At 41.0% G+C, this 23034-nt stretch overlaps 1 protein-coding gene across 6 annotated transcripts in view; it reads left to right on the top strand.

Annotated features, from left to right (window-relative positions):
- FAM81A (family with sequence similarity 81 member A) overlaps nt 1–23034 on the top strand; it is a 77959-nt gene that overhangs the window by 50912 nt on the left and 4013 nt on the right. For 5 of the 6 annotated variants that reach the window (XM_047863929.1, XM_047863933.1, XM_047863930.1 and 2 more), the window contains exons 5-8: nt 10429–10558; nt 12061–12167; nt 19222–19357; nt 20941–21136. In XM_047863929.1, the coding sequence (XP_047719885.1) occupies nt 10429–10558; nt 12061–12167; nt 19222–19357; nt 20941–21136 (569 nt within the window). The remainder of the gene's footprint in view (nt 1–10428; nt 10559–12060; nt 12168–19221; nt 19358–20940; nt 21137–23034) is intronic. The other variant, XM_047863934.1, reaches the window with a different exon arrangement.

Raw genomic sequence — 23034 nt, 5'->3', positions numbered from 1 at the left:
GTATGTTAAAACCCATGATATCCCCAAATAAGATTTAAATAATATTTTGCTAAACAGTTATGAACTCAAAAAAGAAAGGTCTTTATTTGGTGTTGGTTTTACTATCATTTGTGAAGTGAGGGATGATTTAAGACTAAAGGAAGTAATATGAATCAAGTACTTTGCACTGTACAGTGATTTTCTGTGTATTCATCCATTCACAAATACATTCATTCATTCACAATATCTGTTGGGCCTCTTCTACATGTAAGGCAATGAACGGGGCACTAGGGTTTTCGTGATGAAAAAGGCAAATGTCGTCCCTCTGTCTTGCTGTTTATATTCTGTCTAGGAGGGGACACAGATGTCAAACAACTTAATGGCAAATAGTTATTTAATTTCACTTGTTATTTGAATGATTTATTTGTAGATATTTGGAGTTTTATTTTTTAAATATTTTTAAAGTTTATTTATTTATTTTGAGAGAGAGAGAGACAGAGCACGCGTGTGCACACACACAAGTGGGGGAGGGGCAGAGAAAGAGGAGGAGAGAGAATCCCAAGCAGATCAGGACAGTGCAGCACCCTATATGGAGTTTGAACTCATAAACCATGAGATCATGACCTTAGCTGAAGTCAAGAGTCAGATTCTTAACTGACAGAGCCACCCAGGTGCCCCGATATTTGGGGTTTTCTATAGAAATCATATCATTTGCAACTTATGATAATTTTATTTCTTCTTTTCTGATCCTTGTATCCTTAGTCTCTCTTTCTTGTCATCTTACAATGGCAAACCCCTCCAATACCGTGTTAAGTAGATGTGATTGGGGGCATCTTTCTCTTGTTTTTTACTTCAGTGAAATTATTCCATTGTTTTTCCATTTTGAATGATAATTGCTCATGTTATTTTTTTTTTAACATAGATTTATCAGATTAAGTTTTCTTCAATTCCTAATTTACTAAGATTCTATGAATTTGTATTGGGTTTTCTCAAGTATTTTTTGCATCTGTTCAAATCTTTTGATATCCTTCCCTTTTGATCTGTTAATGCATACTTAGCAAAATGGCTAGATGTATTAATATACAAAAGTCAGTTTCCTTACTATTAAACAAAGCATACCAAAATGAAGATACCATTTAAAATAAAAGCAGATCCCAATCAAAATTGCACCAGCATTCTTCTCGAAACTAGAACAAGCAATCCTAAAATTCATATGGAACCACAAAAGGCCCCGAATAGCCAAAGGAATTTTGAAGAAGAAGACCAAAGCAGGAGGCATCACAATCCCAGACTTTAGCCTCTACTACAAAGCTGTCATCATCAAGACAGCATGGTATTGGCACAAAAACAGACACATAGACCAATGGAATAGAATAGAAACCCCAGAACTAGACCCACAAACGTATGGCCAACTCATCTTTGACAAAGCAGGAAAGAACATCCAATGGAAAAAAGACAGCCTCTTTAACAAATGGTGCTGGGAGAACTGGACAGCAACATGCAGAAGGTTGAAACTAGACCACTTTCTCACACCATTCACAAAAATAAACTCAAAATGGATAAAGGACCTAAATGTGAGACAGGAAACCATCAAAACCTTAGAGGAGAAAGCAGGAAAAGACCTCTCTGACCTCAGCCGTAGCAATCTCTTACTCGACACATCCCCAAAGGCAAGGGAATTAAAAGCAAAAGTGAATTACTGGGACCTTATGAAGATAAAAAGCTTCTGCACAGCAAAGGAAACAACCAACAAAACTAAAAGGCAACCAACGGAATGGGAAAAGATATTCCACAAATGACATATCGGACAAAGGGCTAGTATCCAAAATCTATAAAGAGCTCACCAAACTCCACACCCGAAAAACAAATAACCCAGTGAAGAAATGGGCAGAAAACATGAATAGACACTTCTCTAAAGAAGACATCCAGATGGCCAACAGGCACATGAAAAGATGTTCAGCGTCGCTCCTTATCAGGGAAATACAAATCAAAACCACACTCAGGTATCACCTCACGCCAGTCAGAGTGGCCAAAATGAACAAATCAGGAGACTATAGATGCTGGAGAGGATGTGGAGAAACGGGAACCCTCTTGCACTGTTGGTGGGAATGCAAATTGGTGCAGCCGCTCTGGAAAGCAGTGTGGAGGTTCCTCAGAAAATTAAAAATAGACCTACCCTATGACCCAGCAATAGCACTGCTAGGAATTTATCCAAGGGATACAGGAGTACTGATGCATAGGGGCACTTGTACCCCAATGTTTATAGCAGCACTCTCAACAATAGCCAAATTATGGAAAGAGCCTAAATGTCCATCAACTGATGAATGGATAAAGAAATTGTGGTTTATATACACAATGGAATATTACGTGGCAATGAGAAAAAAAATGAAATATGGCCTTTTGTAGCAACGTGGATGGAACTGGAGAGTGTGATGCTAAGTGAAATAAGCCATACAGAGAAAGACAGATACCATATGGTTTCACTCTTATGTGGATCCTGAGAAACTTAACAGGAACCCATGGGGGAGGGGAAGGAAAAAAAAAAAAAGAGAGGTTAGAATGGGAGACAGCCAAAGCATAAGAGACTGTTAAAAACTGAGAACAAACTGAGGGTTGATGGGGGGTGGGAGGGAGGAGAGGGTGGATGATGGGTATTGAGGAGGGCACCTTTTGGGATGAGCACTGGGTGTTGTATGGAAACCAATTTGTCAATAAATTTCATTAAAAAATAAAATAAAATAAAAGCAGAGAATATAAAATAACTAGGCAGAAATCTAACAAAAATTGCTCAAGACCTCTAAAGGGAAAAATTTTTTTTAATTTGATTAAGAAATGATAAGAGGAACACCTGGGTGGCTCAGTCGGTTAAGTGTCCGACTCTGGTTCAGGTCATGATCTCATGGTCTGTGGGTTTGAGCCCCGCGTCGGGCTCTGTGCTGACAGCTCAGAGCCTGGAGCCTGCTTCGGATTCTGTGTCTCCCTCTCTCTCTGACCCTCCCCCATTCATGCTCTGTCTCTCTCTCTGTCTCAAACATAAATAAACATTAAAAAAAATAATAAGAAGAAAACATAAGTAAATAGAGATAGATATTATATTCAAGGGTAGGAAGTCTTAATATTTCTGAAGATATCAATTCTTTCAAATTAATTTTTAGAATTAATGAAATCCCAGTTAATATCCTAACAGAGTTTTACATTGAACTTGATCAAATGACCCTAATGTTTATATGTAAGGGTTAAGAGTGAAAAATATCCGATACGCTTCTGAGGATGACCAGAGAGGGGAAAATTGCCCTACCCGATAGCAAGACTTGTTGTGAAACTCTATGTTATTGGCTTAGGGGTAGAGAAAGTGAAAATGGAATAAAATAGAGCATGCACAAATTGGACTGTGACCACATATGTGTGGGACCTTGGCACATGTCATAGATGGCATAGCAGATCAGTGGAGAAAGGAGGGATTGCTCATAAGTAAAGCTGAAAAATATATTATACATACCAAAAAAGAGTAATTTCTTTTCTACCTCCTACCAGATACAAAATCAGCTCTGGACAGGTAGAGGGCTTAAGCGCTAAAAATAAGACTTAAAAATTTTTAATAGAAAAATATAGATGCATATCTTTTAGATCTTTCGGTAGGGGAGAATTTCTTCTTGACATAAAAAGCATTGATGGATTTGATTACATTAAAATTTAAAACATTGCTCATCACAAGACCCTTTAAAGAAGAAAATTAAATGTTACAAACTGAGGACGATATTGGCTGGTAAAGGGTTAGTGCTAAGAGCATTTAAAGATTTCCTGCAAGTTAATAAGAATAATGCAAACAACCCAGTGTAACAACGGGTGAGAGACATGAATGACATTTTACCAAAGCAGAAACATATGTGGTCAACAAACACGTAAAGAGATTTAACTTCAGTGGTTGATGTTGAAATGAAAATTCAAAGCACAAAGTTTTTTTTTTTTCACCCAGTTGATTGGCATCTGAAACGTCTGAAAATAAGCGTTAGAGAGGATGTGGCTTCTTACAGTCTCTTATTCCTTGCTAGTGGGAGTATAAATTAGAATCTGATCTTACCTCCCAGTGTTGAACATTCACATACTCCATGATCCATTAGTTTCTGCCTGAGAGAAATTCTTGTATGAGGGGTCTTGTTAATAGCAGCATCATTCACACTAGAAAATACTGAAATAACCCAAAGTGCCCATCAATGAGAGCATGAACAAATAAATTGTAACAAACAACAGAATATTATTCTGTTGTCAAAATGAACCTCAGTGCTGTATGGCAATATGGATGAATCTTAGCAATATAATAGGTGGAAAAAATAAATACCAAAATATTGCATATGACATAATGTCTTTTTTTTTTATAAATTTGTTTATTTAATTTGAGAGAGACAGAGAGCTAGTGGGGTAGGTGCAGAGAGAGGGAGAGAGAGAGAATCCCAAGCAGGCTCCGTAGAGCCCGATATGGGGCTTGAACCCAAGAAACGTGAGATCATGACCCGAGCTGAAACCAAGAGTCAGACACAACCGACTGAGCCACCCAGGCGCCCCTGACATAATGTCTTTTGTAAAAGTTAAGTTCAACTAAAACATGCATATATATACTTTTAAGAAATGCATGCTAAGGTTGTCTGGGTAGCTCAGTTGGTTAAGCATGTGGCTTTTGATTTTGGCTCAGGTCATGATCTCACAGTTGCAGAGATTGAGCCCCTTCCACGCTTTGCTCTGACAATGCAGATAGAGCCTGCTTGGGATTCTCTCTCTCTCCCTCTCTTCTGTTCTGCCACCTTCGCATTCCCCCCCTCTCTCTTGCTCAAAATAGACTTAAAATAAAAAAAAGAAATAGCATGCCATCATATATATACACATGTATTTGCATATATATGTACTTACATACATGCATGTGTATATGCAATTAACTGTCTTTTAATATTTTATTTTATTTTATTTGAATTCCAGTACAGTTAACATACAGTGTTATTTAAGTTTCAAGTGTGAATATACTGATTCAACACTTCCAAACATCACCAGGGCAAGTGCACTCCTTAATTCCCATCACCTATTTCATGCATCCCTCCGCCCACCTCCCCTCTGGCAACCACCAGTTAAGAGTCTGTTTCTTGGCTTGCCATTAATCGTCTCAATAGGAAAACAAGGGAATGATGACACGGGATTCAAAATGCTTACTTTCATGGGAGCCATTACTCAAAATAATTAACTGAACAAAGTGAGCCATGCTTGGGCCAGTGATGAGAGTATATTATGAAACAAGAGTATGTTATGGAAGATATCCAAAATAATAACAATAATAAGTTTTAATCGCAAGTCAGTGAAAGATTTATGTGGGACGTTCTCCAAGTATGTAACTGGTGTGTCTCATCTGGGGGCTCTGGGAAGGCTTCCTTAAGGATGTGATTTGCGTGCTTAGCTCTGAGGGTGGAATGGTAAGTACCCATGTGAAGAGGTCAGGGAAGAACATTCCAGACAGGAAACAACATGGGTCAGGCCTTGAAGTGGGAAGGAGTGAGGTAAGTTCGAAGTCCTGGAATATAATCAGTGTGACTAGATGAAGAGGGGAAAAGGGACTGAGGTGTGTGAGATGTTGCTGGAAGTTAGATGGATAGGGAGCAACCCTTTGGGGGCATTTTAAAGGATTTTGGCCAGTATTCTAAAATAGTAGCAAGTTAAACAGCAGGCATTTATACAGATAAAGAATTGTACTTAGTTTGCTTTTTTTTTTTTTTTTCTTTCTTTCCTGAAACTTTGTTTCTTTGGGGCTAATACCTAGATTGAAAGGCACATAGAAATATATTTATGTTTCAAAATTTGGGGCATATACTGCCAGGTTGCCCTCTAGAAAGCTTGTAAAATGTATTTTTCCACCAGTAGTATGTGATATAGCTTGATTCTACAAACTTTCTCCAACAATGGGCATTCACATTCAAAAAAGATTTCGAATACAGAAGAACAATGGCATAATTATTGCTTAATTGTATACATCGTACTATGAATGTTGAAAATACTTAAATGCATATATGCAGTTTTATCAGATTATTTAAAATATTTTTTTAAAATATTTTAAGTATTTAAGTCAATATTAAAAAAAAATTGTTCCATTAATTTTTTTCCTGTTACTTCTGAAAAGGATTATAGCATTTTAACAACATTACTGAGCTAAACAAGTTGTTCAGCCTCAAGTAAATGTGAGTTAGTACCAAGAAATGACTTTTATTTTTATTTTCTTGTTTTTAAAGAGGATGTTTATTTATTTTTTATTTTTATTTTTTTTTAATTTTTTTTTTCAACGTTTATTTATTTTTGGGACAGAGAGAGACAGAGCATGAACGGGGGAGGGGCAGAGAGAGAGGGAGACACAGAATCGGAAACAGGCTCCAGGCTCTGAGCCATCAGCCCAGAGCCCGACGCGGGGCTCGAACTCCCGGACCGCGAGATCGTGACCTGGCTGAAGTCGGACGCTTAACCGACTGCGCCACCCAGGCGCCCCTATTTTTTATTTTTTTGATGTTCATTTATTTTTGAGAGAGGGAGAGATAGAGCACAAGTGAGGGAGGGACAGAGAGAGAGAGAGAGAGAAGGAGACACAGAATCTGAAGCAGGCTCCAGGCTCCGAGCTCTCAGCACAGAGCCTGACACGGTGCTCGAGCCCACGAACCAGGAGATCATGACTTGAGCTGAAGTTGGACACTTAACTTACTGAGCCACCCAGGTGCCTCCCAAGATATGATTTTTAAAAGACTGGAATAATTGATCTGGTACCGTCTTCGATTTTTTTCGGTATCTTAAACATATTTATTTAAGAACTCATTTGGTCCAAGTTTTTAAAAATATTTATTTTTGAGAAAGAGGGTGGGGAGGGGCAGAGAGAGGGCAACAGAGGATCCGAAGCAGGCTCTGCGCTGACAGCAGAGAACATGAGACAGGGCTCGAACTCATGAACTGTGAGATCATGACCAGAGCTGAAGTCAACTGCTTAACCCGCTGAGCCACCCAGGTGCCCCTCATCCAGGTTTTTGTTTGTTCTTTTTGGTTTGTTTGTTTGTTTTTTGAGCTTTCCATAGCTAATAGGGCCCCCCACTCAGACCTCTGGTTTCAGTTACCCTGGTTCCTGTGTTCTGTCACAAGTGTGCTCCTGTGCGCTTCCTGAGTGGAGCCGGTTCTTGCCCGTCTTGCCGCGTGGGAACTAAAGCTTCTTCTCGATTCTGCTGGTTTTCAGATTTAGAGCCCTTCAAGCTCCTAGCACCGGCCGTAGCAAAATATACGCTTTGCTCCATCTCCTGCACCATTTGTCTGCTTTCTACTTTCCCCCATACTTTTTTTTCCCTCCCATTATTTTTTGTCCTTGTGGATTTGTACCTTCTTAAAATTCATCTGGAGTCATCTTGATAGGTTTTCAGGAGGGAGCCAAAATAAGGGCACGTGTTCTGTCCACCATGTTTAACTGACAGACCAGGTAGTAGTTTTAATTTGCAACATTTTAGTGCAAAATGATTAGTAAACCAGTTAAATCTTATTGCTTATTAGAAAGCCTACAAAGCACTGGCATGCTCTTTAATCTTTATTCATGGCTTATATACTCTAGATCAATATTTTGTTTTTTTAAGCTTGTTGCAAATATTTTGTATGACTTAGTCAATGAGATTCTTTTCAGTGTCTGAGTCACTTAGGGAACAATTTATAAAGCTCGTTGAGGCCTAAATGCAGATCTACATCGTAAAGAATTCATTCCTGGTGCTTTTAGGAAGATTGCAGACCGCTGATTTACTGAAACTGGGACCTGTCACTGGCTCCGTCTTCAGTCTGTGTATTTATAATGACTTGTTCAGCAAGTTCCCAATCTTCTGAGCTGATTTGTCTGATTTGAGGGATAATGAACAAGAACAAAATGTCAGATAAAATCTCCACCAATAACAGAAGAAAATATACATGTAAGCTGAGTAGGATTTTTATAGTGGTGGCATAAGAATCTGTTGTTAAATTTCTGGATTGTATGGTATGTGTACTGAAGAAAAAAGTTCCCACTATGTCTTCATTTTGTATAATTAGTATGTGACACATAGTGGCCGTTCTACAAATACTTATTGACTGAAAGAGTAAATTATGGAGTGGGGTTCCCATTGTCGCCTCTCTGCTTCTGCTACCTATTGCCTTGAACCTGACCTAACTTTCATGACAGTGACTCTAACCCACATTTCTCTAGCTCTGGATTCCTTGTAGTCCAGCCTCATTTCTGCTTCATGGGGACCCCAGAGAAAGATGGTAGGATAGTGCATATTCCATAAAATTGGAACCCATTTTTTGTACATGGCCGTTGATTAAAATATTTTCCTTGTGTAATTATTTTTCTGATCAGAGAAATTATACATACTTATTGTGGGGAAGTTACACAATTTAGAAAAGAATGAAAAGTCAAATAAAAATCACACATGATCCAAAGATAGCTGGTTAATATTTTGCATGCTTCCTTGTAAAATTTTATATGGATATATGACTATATGCATCAAGGTTCGGTCAAGAAGACAGAAACCACTCTAAGTATTTTAGCAGGAAGGTATTTAATCCAGGAGGTTAGAGCTTGCATAGCTTTTGGCAGATTTAAGCAAGCAAAGTGAAAGAAACTGCTGTTGGCTTTCAGGAAAGTGGGATGTGCAAGAATCACAGAACGGAGCCATTGAAAACATCAGCTGCCTATAACATGGGAGTGAGTGATTTGCAGGAGTGTGCCTAGAAGTGGCTGTAAACCTCACGTGTGCAGTTTATCCCATGTCTGCCCATCCCTGCCAGGGGAACATAAGGGCTTCTCTTCCACCTCTCTGTATAAGTAATTTATGGTTATTTACAACCAGCTGCCAAGGTTGTTTGGGAAGTACAATTTTTGGGCCTCTGCTCCCTTGATACAGAGAACATTCACAAGGACCACAAATGCTCTGTCAGTTTTGTTTCATTTTTTAATTTTTTTTAAATGTCTCTTTATTTTTGAGAGAGAGAGAGACAGAGCGTGAGCAGGGGAGGGGCAGAGAGAGAGGGAGACAGAGAATCTGAAGCAGGTTCTAGCCTCTGAGCTGTCAGCACAGAGCCCGACATGGGGCTCAAACTCACAAACCATGAGATCGTGACCTCAGCTGAAGTCAGACGCCCAACCAACTGAGCCACTCAGGCACCCCAAAAATGCTGTGTCAGTTCTGAGCAATCCAAATATATGGCTCTTTTCCTGTTGTCACCAATCCTCCAATATGTTTCTTCTATGTCTCTCACCATTAATCATGAACATCTGGCTATTTTTTGTTCTAGGCAGATACATTGTTTGAACTTCTGCCAACTGTGGGGGTTTCCCTTCCTTAACACCCCTGAGATCCACTCCCTAGTGGGCTTTTAAGTGTCAGTAGTCTACTTCTGGAAGGTGTCGGCATATTGACACCTTTCGTAAACCAGGTCTGGCTTTTCCTCCGCTGGTCCACCTGGTCATCAGGAGCTCCTCAAGAGGCTGTATGTGTGAGTTAAAGGAAAGTTGGCAGAAGCAAGAGTATATGCCACAGGAGTGTGGGCTCATGCAGTGTACTTACGCCTTTGGGACCTATTTAAGCGTGATGTCTATGCTTTTGTTCCCCTTGAAGATGGAGCACTGCTCATATGCCTCCCTTTATGGCTTGGTGCTCAGGATGGACTGGCCAGATTGCTTGGTCACTTAATGTCCCGTGCTCAGGAACGCATTTGCTACCGGGGCCCAGCAGCAAGCCAATGGCTACTTTTCAGAGCGGGATGATTGGGTTGGAACGGGGCTGACTTAGTTTCGTATTCCTGGGGAGCTATTCTGTGAATTTCCTACTAGGGCTCGACAGAGGCTTCGCACACGGCTTCTCTGCCACAGATACTTTGAGCACCATTGGCACTGCCAAGCTGTGAGGCCCAAGGGACTGAGCAGCCTACACTGCAGCTCAGACCCACTGCACAGCCTTCTCGAGCTCTGGACCCCACTCAAAGCTGACCGTCTTGAGGCGATTTGGTAAAAGGTTAGGAGTAGTACTTTCGAATGTAGAAGGAATTGCCTTCACGATCCAAAGAAGGCCCAGAGAACTTAGAGGCGTGGAGGTGGCACTGAAGAGTGACAGACCCCGTCCGGCACACTGTATAGGCCTTCTGTAATTGGGCTCTTACTGCATGTACGGTTTTATACTCATGAGCATTGTAAAGCCTTTGCTCCTTTGATGGTGACATCCCTACTCTTATTAAGCAGCATCCCTGTGGTTTAACTTAAAACCCATAACGAGGGCAGCTCTCTATATTCATTTGAACTTCTGTGTAAAAGAAGGAGTCAAAGTACAGTTTCTTTGAGTGGGGTTGTGTGTTTGAGTATGTCAAGGAGCTTCAGTGCTTGTTTTTAAACTTCACTCAGAGTTAGCTTTGTCGTTTGCCTGGCAGGTGTGACGCCAGCATAGCCAGACTCTCTGCAGAGCACAAAACGACTTATGAGGGGCTCCAGCACCTGAACAAAGAACAGCAAGCTGCCAAACTTATATTGGAAACAAAAATCAAAGACGCAGAGGGGCAGGTATGGCCTACTTCAGGTAGCCTTTTAAAAGGAGGTAATTTGTTCTTAGCTAAGTAAGAATAACACGGTGATGAGAAACCAGCCGGGACGCCTAGCACATGCATATCTTTTCCTCACTCCTTCTTTCCCCCTGTTTCAGTGCAGTGGCCCTTCACGGGTACGGCAACCAAAGCGCCAAGTTTTTTGGTAGAGTCCTAATTTTAAAGGTTCTTTTCCCTCATTCCTAAAACAATTAATATATTCCAGAAATTCTAAATTATGGCTCCAAAACTACTTCGTGCATAGGTGAATGATCAGGCATTCTGTTATATGCCATGTCCCCATTTTTGGTTCAGGAAATAGTTACTGTCCCGGGACTCATGTTACGTGCTACCTCATCACATAGTCTTTGGTGGGAAAGGATTCAGACAAAGGTAGAGGTAGGCTGGCCGGTGAATTTTAGAGTACTGCACCTTGAAACACAGATCAGTTTTATAAAGCATAACTTTTGGCATTTCACCATTTGCTTTTTGGCCACTTAAAAGCTTCCCTTTGCCATCAAGGGGCCTGTCTTCTAGGATTTGCCCCACAGTATCTGCCCTACTTGCTGTTCTTCATGCAAAGAGGGACCATTCCAGTAAAAAGGGGCACCTGGTCAATTTGCTGGAGTAAAAATACTTGTGTTCAAAATACATTCAATAAAGATCTAAATCTGCTTATGTGAAGGACACAGATATTCTAAAGCCACCAAAAAAACCCCACAATAAAACAAAATTCCAATAGTTTTTTTTCGGAGAATGAGTAAGGACAGAATTACCACAACAGAAAATAAATGCTCAGCAGATACTAAGCTTCTTGGTGGCCGAGCCAAGTCGGATGCATATAGAAATCTATAGAAGGAGACATACTTTTTTTTGTTCTGGATCTAATAAATACTTGTCCCATGAATCTGTGAGTGAGGAATATCGAACACCGTAATTCCTGAAGAAACTAAAGACATTTCATATAGGACGAGTTTCTATTAACTTTTAGTAGAAAGACCAGGGAAAGGGGTGGGTGGTGGGAACAAGGAGTAGGAGGGATGGAATTTACAAATTATATTTTCTGGTGACTTGACTTGATATGGAGGTAAATCTGGGACCTCAAAGGATTTTGCAAGCGATAAGAATTCCATTCTCTATGTCTAGCAGCCACATTAATGGTAGAAATCCCAAAGTAAACATAACTGTATTTTGTGCCAGCAGGTGGAAGTAGTGGTCCTGGGCAGAAACTAGGCTTGCTCATCAGAGAACTATAAAGTTAAGTACTCAGAGCGTCATGGATTTTGGCATCACTCCTGGTCTTGATTTCTGATGAGTGTGTATGATAGAAAATGGAAGTGGAAAGATGAGGTGAACTCCTAAAAGAATATATTAAATCATATTGAATCTTAATGTCATCGACTAGAATATAGCTTACCAAATGTTACCTGAAACTACCTCTAAAGATCATATGTGATATTACAAGCTAGGTTTCTTTCCCAGATTTCTCAGCTTTTGAACAGAGTGGACTTGTCGATATCAGAGCAAAGCACCAAACTGAAGATGTCCCACAGAGACAGTAACCACCAGCTGCAGCTTTTGGATACGAAGTAAGTAGTCAGCTTATAAACGTTTTCTTTTTTGGTTCGAGTTCTTGATAGCCCTATTCACTAGTACGTTTTTGTCCTTTTCATTTTTATTTATCACATAAAACAAACTGAAAACAATAATGGAAGTTAAGAGGAAAAGTTTCCTTGTAGCATGTTGCCACTTTACATTCCTTCTTATGGTTTTTAGTAGTTGGATAATTATCCATTCATCCAGTAGATATATAGGGAGCACTGGCCTAGTTGCTAAGGATCCAGAAATAAAGAAAAACAGACTCTGTTCCTATCCTTGTGGAGTTTATAGTCTAAGGAGTTGATGAGCATTAATCAAATAGTGACTTGAGTGAGTGTATGCCTTATTATTACTAATGGTTGTAATTGCTTTGAAGAAAAGGTGCATGGTTGTGGTAGACTGCATAATGGTCCCCCAAAGATCACCATGGCCCAAGCCCTGTGAATATGTTACCTTATATGGCAAAAAGGGACTTTGCAGATGTGATTAAGGATTTTAAGATGGGTAGGTTACCTTGGATTACCTCGTAGACCCCATGTAATCCCTAGAGTGTCTGTAAGAGGGAGACAGGAGGGTCAGAGTCATGAGAGAAGGTCACGTGATAATGGAAAAAGAGACTGGAGACTCAGAGATGCACTCTACGGATGAGGAAGGGGCCACAGACCATGAAATACAGGTGGGCACTAGAAGCTGAAAGAGGCAAAGCAATGATTCTCCTCTGAGAGCTTCCGGAAGGAACCACTTCTGCTCACATTTCAATTTTAGTGCAGTGAAACTGATTTTAGACCTCTGACCTCCAGAACTATGAAAGAATAAACGTGTTGTTTTAAGCCATCAAGTCTGTGGCAATTTGTCACCACAGCCACAGGAAGCTAATACAATGAATGGTGCTATGAGGCCTGGTTGTGGGGCCTCCTTCCTGAGGAGGTGATGTTTGAAGTAAGAGCTGAAGAAGAAATGGGATTCACTAGGTGAAGAGTGAGGTAAGAACGTATGGGATGGAGGAGTGTGGCATACAAGAAGCTGCAAGATGGCGAGGGTGGCTGGAAGAGAGATGGAGGGGAAGTGAGGCCTGGGGAGGAGGCAAGCCGGCAGCAGGGCCTTGTAGACCATACGCGGGGTTGTTGTCTCTGGCTTTAGTGCAGTAAGGACAGCCACTGAAGGGCTTGAGGCAGATGGGGTGATATAATAAGATTTATAGTTATTTTTAAATGGCCTTGGTGGCAATCAGAAAACGGTGGGGCACCATGGTAGCTCAGTTGGTTGAGTGTCAGACGTTGGCTCAGGTCACGATTGTGAGATTCAGGAGTTCGAGCCTCGCATTGGGCTTTTTGCTGTCAGCGCAGAGCCGGCTTCTGATCCTCTGTCCCTCTGTCTCTCTGCCTGTCCCTTCCTCATGTGTTCCCTCTCCCCTCCCCCAAAATAACTAAAAACATTTAAAAAAGAAAGAAAAAAAAAAAAGAAAGTGAATCAAAAGGGGCCAAAGCGTGCGGCGCCTGGGTGGCTCAGTTGGTTAAGCGTCCGGCTTCAGCTCAGATCATGATCTAGCACTCAGTGAGTTTAAGCCCCGTGTCGGGCTCTGTGTGGACAGCTCAGAGCCTGGAGCCTGTTTCAGATTCTGTGTCTCCAGAGACTCTCTCTCTGCCCCTCCCCTACTCACACTGTGTGTGTGTCTCTCTCTCTCAAAAATAAATAAAGATTAAAAAATTTTTAGTATATGTGCTGCCGAAGCGAGCACAAGATTAAAAAATTTTTAAAAAGTGGGGGGCAAAGCAGAGATGGGGACATCATCAGGTGGGGGCATTGCTGCAGTAGTGTAGGTGAGAGAGGTGTGCACTAGGGTGATTGTAAACTAGCCGGTCAGCACCCTATGATGTGTTATACTTTCCCATTTTGTTATAGTAACACTTTGAACTGTACTTGCCCACAGTGAAACTCATCATCTGCCCTTCTACTCAGTCACAAAACCATACATCTTCTCCCATCATGAATCTTCATGAGCTTGGCATTTTCCTGCCTAAGCAGAGCCAGTCATCACTATATATGTTTATGTGTGTGTGTGTGTGTGTGTGTGTGTGTGCGTGTGTGTGTGTGTATTTGACTTAATATATTGTTTAACAATGATTTTAGTGTGGAACTTTGTTAGAGACTTGTGGAGATTTTAAATTAATCATTCTCCTGGTTCTTATATCTTATCATCACCATATTTAATGTTGTGTCAAGGTTGTTGCTGAGTTAACAGGAATTCTCTTATGACAAGCATGTTTCTTTTTTCTCTAATTGTCTGCATTATATAATCGTTGAGTTATGTCACCACTTCTCATAGATCCTACACGCTTGCCAAGTACAGAAAAATCTCTTCAGTCCTCTTCCTTCCATCACAGAGGAAAAAATAAACATGTTGGTATTTTTTCCTATGTAAATTACTTCGTTAGGAGATATTACTAGTCAGCAGACACGAACATCTTTATTTTCCTTCCTACAGTTTAAAGTCTAGAAGTCTAGACACAAACGCTCTTCACAGGGGAGAGGGGACAAAGCCTGGGGCAGAAGGTCAGATTGATTACCCAAAGGGAAAAACCCTGGTTGTGTGAACTAGGGAAAATGCCCTTTCCACAAAGAGAGCCTAAGGAAACTCACCTGTCTAAATCTTGGCTCTGGGTAGAGGCATAGAAGATATTCCTTGAAAATTCAGGACCACAATATAGCCTTTATTTATTTTACTTATTTATTTTCAGTAAGCTCTATACCCAACATGGAGCTTGAACCCATGACCCTGAGATCTACCAACTGAACCAGCCATGTGCCCCCACAATACAGCCTTCATATAAATTTAGAGCTAGAATTCACATTACCCAAGCAGCTTGAAGAAAACCACAGTGGACAGTTTAATCTTAGAATGATCCTGTTTTGGTGGTGGCTTAAGAAGCTGGAAGAAACAGATGTAAATACCCAGTCCTGAAGGCTTCCCAGATCTTCCCAGAACAGATCAAGTTCTAAGGAGCATGAATGTATAATCAAAAATCGTAAAACAATACAAACAAAAAAGTCACACATGTGATAGAGTCAGGAGAAACAGAGAAAAGAGGAATTTGATGTCCAAATACTGCATATATAGGAATTATTGGATAAAATATACATGTACGTACATACATTTGTATGTGATGTATATGTATGTGTGAGTATACACACACACACACGCACACACACACATTTTGAAAGTATCCCTAAGGAATGAGAGATAATTAAAAATGATCAGTCAGAATTGAAAACAACGAAATAGAACTTCTAGAAAATATAATAATCAAAAATAAAAGCTGTAACCTGTAGCCCTACCTGACTGGGGAGCCTGCATAGTGACCCCAGGTGACCTTGGAGCCCCCCTATATTACCTGGCTGTGGAGCCCAGCTTACAGCCTTGCTTAGCAAGTGGAGCCCAGACTGCTCCCACTTATTTGTTGAGCACTGCCTGTAGCCTTGCCCAAGCAGAGAACCCAGCCAGTAACCCCTCCCCCAAACAGAAGCCCAGACAATGATTCTGCCTGATCTCAAAACCCAGCCACCAGCTTCACCCAACTGTGAGGTATAGCAGCTGGCACCACCTGACCAGGAAGCCTGGCCAGGAACCTCACTCAACAGTGTGGTACAACCAGCAGCCTGCCCAGTCCTGGAGCAAGCCTGAGGCCCTGTCTGATGATGAAGCCAGCTGAACTTGGAGGCTAGCCAGTAGTAACACTTGGCTGGTAAGCATAGCTTGGGGGTCCCACTTGATTGGGTGCAATTGTGGAGCCCAGCCTGCAGCCCTTAATCATGGAGTCCAAATAGCAGCAAACTGCCCAGCCAGCGAACACAGTCTGAGACCTCAGCCGGCCAGAGGTAATTGCCCAGTGCAGTTAGTGGCTGTGTTTGATCGTGCAGTCTAGCCCAGCAGCCCCACTTGGCCAGGGCGCCCAGCCAGCGGCCCTGCTTGAATGCAGAGCCCAGCTTGTAGGCCCATCTGACTGGGGAGCCCAGCCAGCTGTTCCTCCCATCCCCTGACCTCAGAGCATAGGCAGAAGCCCTGCCCAACTAGAAACCTAACAGACGTGTACAGAACTTTCCATCCAACAGTAGCAGAATACAAATTTCTCTTAAGTGCAAACAGAGTATTCTCCAGGATAGATCATATGTTAGGTTACAAAACAAGTCTTAATAAATTAAAGAAGATCAAAATCATATCAGGTACCTTTTCTGACCACAATAGCATGAAACTAGAAATCAATAATAGGAGGAAAATTGGAAAATTCACAAATATATGGAAATTAAACCACACATTCCTGAACAACAGATGGGCCAACGAAGATCAAAAGGGAAATTTAGAAAATCTTTAAATAAATGAAAATGGAAACCCAAAGTATCAAAACTTATGGAATGCAGCCAAAGCAGTTTTATGAGGAAAGTTTACAATACTAAATGCCTACATTAAGAAAACAGAAAGATCTTGAATAAACAACCTACCTTTGTATCTCAAGGAATATGAGATACTCTTGAAATATATGAGATATCTTGAAAGATATGTTCTTTCTTTTAGAAAAAGAAGAACAAACAAAGCATAAAGACAGCAGAAGGAAGGAAATAATAAAGATTGGACCAAAAATAAATAGAATCTAGAAAACAATAGAAAAACAACGGAAGGGGCATCTGGGTGGCACAGTAGGTTAAGTGTCTGTCTCTTGATTTCGGCTCAGGTCATGATCTCACAGTTTGTGAGTTCAAGCCCTGCATTGGGCTCTGCACTGATGGTGCAGAACCTGCTTGGGATTCTGTCTCCCTCTCTCTGCCCCTCCCTAGTTTGTGCGTGCTGTCTCTCTCAAAATAAGTAAATAAACTTTTAAAAATGTTTAATAAAAAGAAAGAAAAACAATGGGAAAAATTAATGAAACTAATTGTTGGGGATTTTTTGAAAGATAAACCACATTGACAAAACTTTAGGTAGACTAACCAAGAAAAAAAAGAAAGAACACTCAAATAAATAAAATTATGAATGAAATAGGAGTCATTATAACTGGTACCACAGAAATACAAAGAATCATAAGAGATTATTATAAACCATTAAATGCCAACAAATTCAATAACCCCCACCCCAAACCCCATTCTCAAACCCCTCCAAAGATTAAAGAGGAGGGAACACTTCCAAAATCATTTTATGAATCCAGCATCACCCAGATACCAAAGAGAGGCCAACATCCCTGATAAACATAGATGTAAAAATTCTTAACAAAATGGTAGCAAACCAAATGCAGCAGCAAGTTTAAAGGATCATACACCATGAGGGAATGGGATTTATCCCTGGGATGCAAGGATGGTTCAATATATGCAAATTAATAAATGTGATACACCACATTAACAGAATGAAGGATAAAAAAATCATATGATTATCTCAGTATGGAAAAAAGCATTTGACAAAATTTGATACCTTTTTCTTGATACGGACTCAACAAATTGGGTATAAAATGAATGTATCTCAACATAATAAAGGTCATATATGACAAACCCACAGCTAACATCTACTCAGCAGTAAAAAGCTGAAAGTTTCTCCTCTAAAATCAGGAACAAGGTGGGGGTGTTTACTCTCCCCACTTCTATTCAACACAGTGTTGGAGGTCCTGGCCAGGGCACTTAGGCAAGAAAAAGGAATAAAAGCACTCCAAATTAGAAAAAAAGAAGTAAATCTATTCCTCTTTGCAGATGGTATGATCTTATATGGAGAAACTCTAAAGACTACATCAGAATACTGCTAGAATAAGTGAATGCATTAAGCTGCAGCCTCTGTGGTCAGTCTTCCTGGTCAGGCAGGGCTGTAGGCTGAGCTCCACAGCTGGGAGGGGCTGCTGGCTTGCGTTTCCTGCCCGGGAAGCTTTTTTAATAGTGGCAAGACCCGGGCAGTTGTGATCCATTGCCCGACCTGGTCATATGGCCATACCTAGCTGCGAGAGAGGCTGGAAAATGTAGTCTCTGGCCAGGCAGCCATGTACCCAGTTCACATTTGAGGATTTCTTTCTTTCTTTTTTTTTAAATAATTTTTTATTATTTTATTTTATTTTATTTGAGAGAGAGAGTGAGCAGGGGAGAGGGACAGTGGGGGTGGGGGGGACAGGGAGAGAGAGAGAGAGAGAGAGAGAGAGAGAGAGAGAGAGAGAGAGAGAAAATATGAATCTCAAGCAGGCTCCATCCTCAGCACGGAGCACAACATGGGGCTTGATACCACGACTCCGGGATCATGACCTGAGCTGAAATCAAGAGCCAAATGCTCAACTGGTTGAGCCACCCAGGTGCGCCTCTTTGAGGATTTCTTAATAGGAAAGAAGAGGAAAACATGTAGCAGATAATTTAGGGGCTTCTACCACAGTGTCCATTTTATTATTACTATTATTTAAGTCATATGTTCTCTTCTGCTTTTATTCTATTTCATAATAAAACTAATACAAAAATAATGAGGAGATAGCAAGTGTGGAGTGTAATTTTAATGTATTTGGAAAGGACAAGGACTGGAGGAATGGAGGTTAGGGTTTTTTTCTTTCAGTTTTCTTTTAGGAAATATCGGTATCCGGCAAGAGCAATTTGGAGAACATTTGAGAGAAGGGGCGCCAGGCTCCAGTCCTGGGAGATAACAGGGAGAGGGAGGAAGAGCCCAGGAAAAGACAGGAGACTGGAAGGGTGCCAAGATACTGTGTCCTCTGAGCCAGGAGCACTGGGGGCCTTCTGAAGGCAAAGATGAGCACCGGGCATGGCTGTGTGTCACTGTGTGACACCTCAACACCCACACCATCAGCTCTACACCAGTAGGAAGTGTTAGCAGGTGCTTATCTGTTGTGTCATCCTTCCTGGCACCCCATCCCCAATTTAGTGCTAAGGACAATTCTAAGGGAAGGTAAGCTTGTAATTCCAAGGGAGCCGAGGTGAATGCTGACATATTTGTGAGAAATTTGATAGCCAGAGACTGAGGTTATATGATGTAATTCAAAAATTTTTTTTACATCTAACTTACTAACTTTCTTATTTTAGATTTAAAGGTACGATTGAGGAGCTCAGTAATGAGATTTTATCTGCACGGAATTGGTTGCAACAGGAACAAGAACGGATAGAAAAAGAACTTTTACAGAAAATCGATCAGCTTTCCTTGGTTGTTAAGGAAAACAGTGTAGGTATTGGTGTTTAGCACAATATAGTGAAGTTATTCAGTGGGAGCCTGCAATGTTTATGAATAATCCCTTGCAACTTAGTATTGACTTACGTAGCACCACATTAAGTTGTTCGGTTGTTTCTTGCCTTAGAATCCTTTCTGTGTACTCGTTATAAAGAGAGCACTTGGACTTGTTTTGGTTAATAAAGGCTAAATAGAAAATTTTAGTACTTTCAGCTAAGATGAATTTAAGTCAAGGCCTTAGTGAACCAAATTGTCCACCTGCATTTCTAAATAAAACTAACAGCTGCGAACTTCATCCTATTTGGTTTAATTTCTTCGTCTGGAAAACACGACGTTGGCCACGTTTCTCCCACTAGGCCCTGCCATCACACTACAACCACAGTATGCACACTCACGGTGCAACACGTCAACAAAATCTACTGTTTTCTTCTCCATTTTCCTTCTCTTTTTAGCCCATTCTCCCATAGAACTAAGGTTTGCAGAACTGCCCCATAAAACCATCAAGAAAGCCTTGCATGTAGAGTCTTCAAAGTCCGTAGGCTCTGAAACTGGTATTTGGCAGGCAAATCTTTTTGTGTTTTGGTTGTTTAGCCTGACCCTCTTCCTCTCCCTTCTCTTCTCTTGCACTGCTTCCTCCTATTGGACTTTGATGGAGCAGAAGCATCCGGTGTAGTCTGCATCTCTGACTCTGCTGGCTCTCAGTGTTGATCCGCTGGATTGCAGACCACATTGTATAACATCAAGAGAGCTAGGTCATGCAATAGCTGACTGAAAGCTCAGTGTTTGTAGTCTTGGCCTCCAAGGCTCACCTGCAGATTCAGGTTCCCACAAAAACCAAGCACGCTGGAAAGAAAAGGAAAGACAATATTTAATATATCAAATACTTCTTTAAGTGTTCTCCCATATATTATCAGATCTACTGATTGATTTGCCTAATTTCATACTACTACATTTGTAGGCTTCTGTGTCTTTGGATCACTGTTTATTTTTACACATGGATTGGTTAATAACTAATAGCAAACCTCAGGATAACGGTGGCTTTGATAGATGGCATCTTATTTCTCTTTCACATAAAAGATGTCTGGGTGTAGGGAGTGCAGCGCTGATGTGGTAGCTTATCAGTCCTCAGCAGCCTAGGATTCTTCTGGCTTACCTCTGCCAATTCTAGAGAGTGACCCTTGTTCTCATAGTTCAAGATGATGGCTAGTGCTCAACCTATTACGTCTGAATTGCAGGAACAGAAGGAAAAAGGAAGGGATGAGGCTATGTCTCAGCTGCCTTTTAGCTCTTCCTAGAAGCTGCCACATACATCTTGTTGGCCAGAACTTAATCTTATGGCCACACTAAACTCAGGGGACTATATAAAATGTAGCCTTAATTCTGGGTGAGCTTACACCGTGCTGAAAATTGGGGGTCTGTTAAGGAAACAGGGGAGAATGGATGTTTGAGTGAGCAACAAGCCACCTTTGCGATTCTGTTCCCTGCAGATTGTTGTTAAATGATACTAGGACTGATGCGAGTGCAGTACAGACTTTCCTTTTGGAATAATCAGGTGCAATTCTTATCACGGATCTCAGGGAGCCAGTGAAAGGGACATGGAGAAGAAGCTGAGCCAGATGTCAGCCAGACTTGACAAAATAGAAGAGAGTCAGAAGAAGAATATGGAGGTACAGAGAACAAAACAGGAAGAGGAGAAGGTTCATGGGCGCATCAACAAGCTGGAGTTACAGATGAATGAGGACATGAAGGAAATGAAGGCAGAAGTTGACGCTGGTAGGCCAAAAAGAAAACAGCTCTCATGGTTTATTTTCACTATGATCTGAAAACCAGTTAATGCAACTACTGTGACCCCGGCTGATGGTAATAACGGTAAAATGTCCTTAGGTGATTTTCTGAGTAGCTGTGCTGTAGTGAACTAAAATGTTCTGTCACTTCCAAGTACATGGAAAGCCACCGTGATGGACAGGCAAACCAACCAAAATTGCTCAGCTTGCAAATGTGCATTTTCTTTTCTTTCTTTCTTTCTTTCTTTCTTTCTTTCTTTCTTTCTTTCTTTCTTTTTTTTAACATTTGTTCATTTTTGAGAGACACAGAGAGACAGAATGTGAGCAGGGGAGGGGCAGAGAGAGAGGGAGACATAGAATCTGAAGCAGGCCCCAGGCTCCGAGCTGTCAGCACGGAGCCTGACGCGCAGCTCACACTCACGGACTGTGAGATCATGACCTGACCTGAAGTCAGACGCTTAACCGACTGAGCCACCCAGGCGTCCCTTGTGTGCGTTTTCTTTAATGCCATCTGAGGGCTGTTTTCTGGTTATAGCCACTGTCGGTGTGTCTCAGAAATAAACACATATCTTTGCGGGACTTTTGAAGGCTTCTTTTATTACAGCTGGCAGTATGCTACCACAGCAGTGAATGATTTTCTTCTGCTCACAAGTCAACAGGGTCCATTAATTCACACTTGTTCGGAAGAAACTGTTAAAGCTATATTCCACGTCTGAAGTATTATTGCATATAAAAGAGGGGCTAGACTTAGTTACTCTGTGAATTCAGGAATACAGACCTGGAACCAGTAAGTGAATTGGAAGTTACCTGAAGACAGATTTTAACTTAACACAGGGCAGAAATATCCTCAGGTAATGGGTTCTTTTTAAAAAGACACTGGTGGCTTGTGAGCCTGAGAGTTCTTTGCTGTTGAAAGTATTCAAGTGGAAGCTGGTTGGGTGCGATTGGGAAAAACAAGACAGTCTTACAATGTGACGAGGGGGACTACATTATCTCCCAGCTGCCTCCAATTCCATGATTCCATAATTTTCCCCTGCGGAATCGTTCTAGTTTGGCCACATGGGAATAAAAGTAGTTAGTTATCCCAAGAATAGTTTTTGTTGTTACCACCAGAAGTTTTATTATTTTTTTAAAGTAGAAATCACAAATAAATTTATGAATTCAAGAACTTGTGAAGATAAAAATGAATTTTCTTTCTTTGTCTTTGGGGCTATTAGAATATGGTATTTGAATATTTCATCAGTGATTTTTTTATGTTTATTTATTTATTTTAAGAGTGAGAGGGGCGCCTGGGTGGCGCAGTCGGTTAAGCGTCCGACTTCAGCCAGGTCACGATCTCGCGGTCCAGGAGTTCGAGCCCTGCGTCGGGCTCTGGGCTGATGGCTCAGAGCCTGGAGCCTGTTTCCGATTCTGTGTCTCCCTCTCTCTCTGCCCCTCCCCCGTTCATGCTCTGTCTCTCTCTGTCCCAAAAATAAAAAAAAAATAAAAAATAAAAAAGTTAAAAAAAAGAGTGAGAGAAAGCATGAGTGCAGGAGGGGCAAAGAGAGAGGGAAAGAGGGAGACTCTCAAGCAGGCTCTGTGCTGTCAGCGCAGAGCCCGACATGGGGCTCAAACTCACGAACTGTGAGATCATGACCTGAGCCGAAACCAAGAGTCAGATGCTTAACCAACTGAGCCACCCAGGCACCCCTCATCAGTGTTTACCTTTGAATCATTCTCTGGGTGGGTTTGTTATTGTATATTCAACATGCCACTGAGGTTGTTAAGATTTAGTAACTACTACTAAGAAAGGTATATGAGCTTTTTAAAAATAAAAATATTTACTTTTTCTTATTCTAAAAACAATATGTTTCTTAATGGAAAATAAGAAAGTGCAAAATATTTTTT

Source organism: Prionailurus viverrinus, chromosome B3 (genome assembly GCF_022837055.1).
Source record: "Prionailurus viverrinus isolate Anna chromosome B3, UM_Priviv_1.0, whole genome shotgun sequence".
NCBI lineage: Eukaryota > Metazoa > Chordata > Mammalia > Carnivora > Felidae > Prionailurus > Prionailurus viverrinus.
Note: the sequence above shows the minus strand (reverse complement) of the source record. Positions and strands in the feature narration are given on the sequence as shown.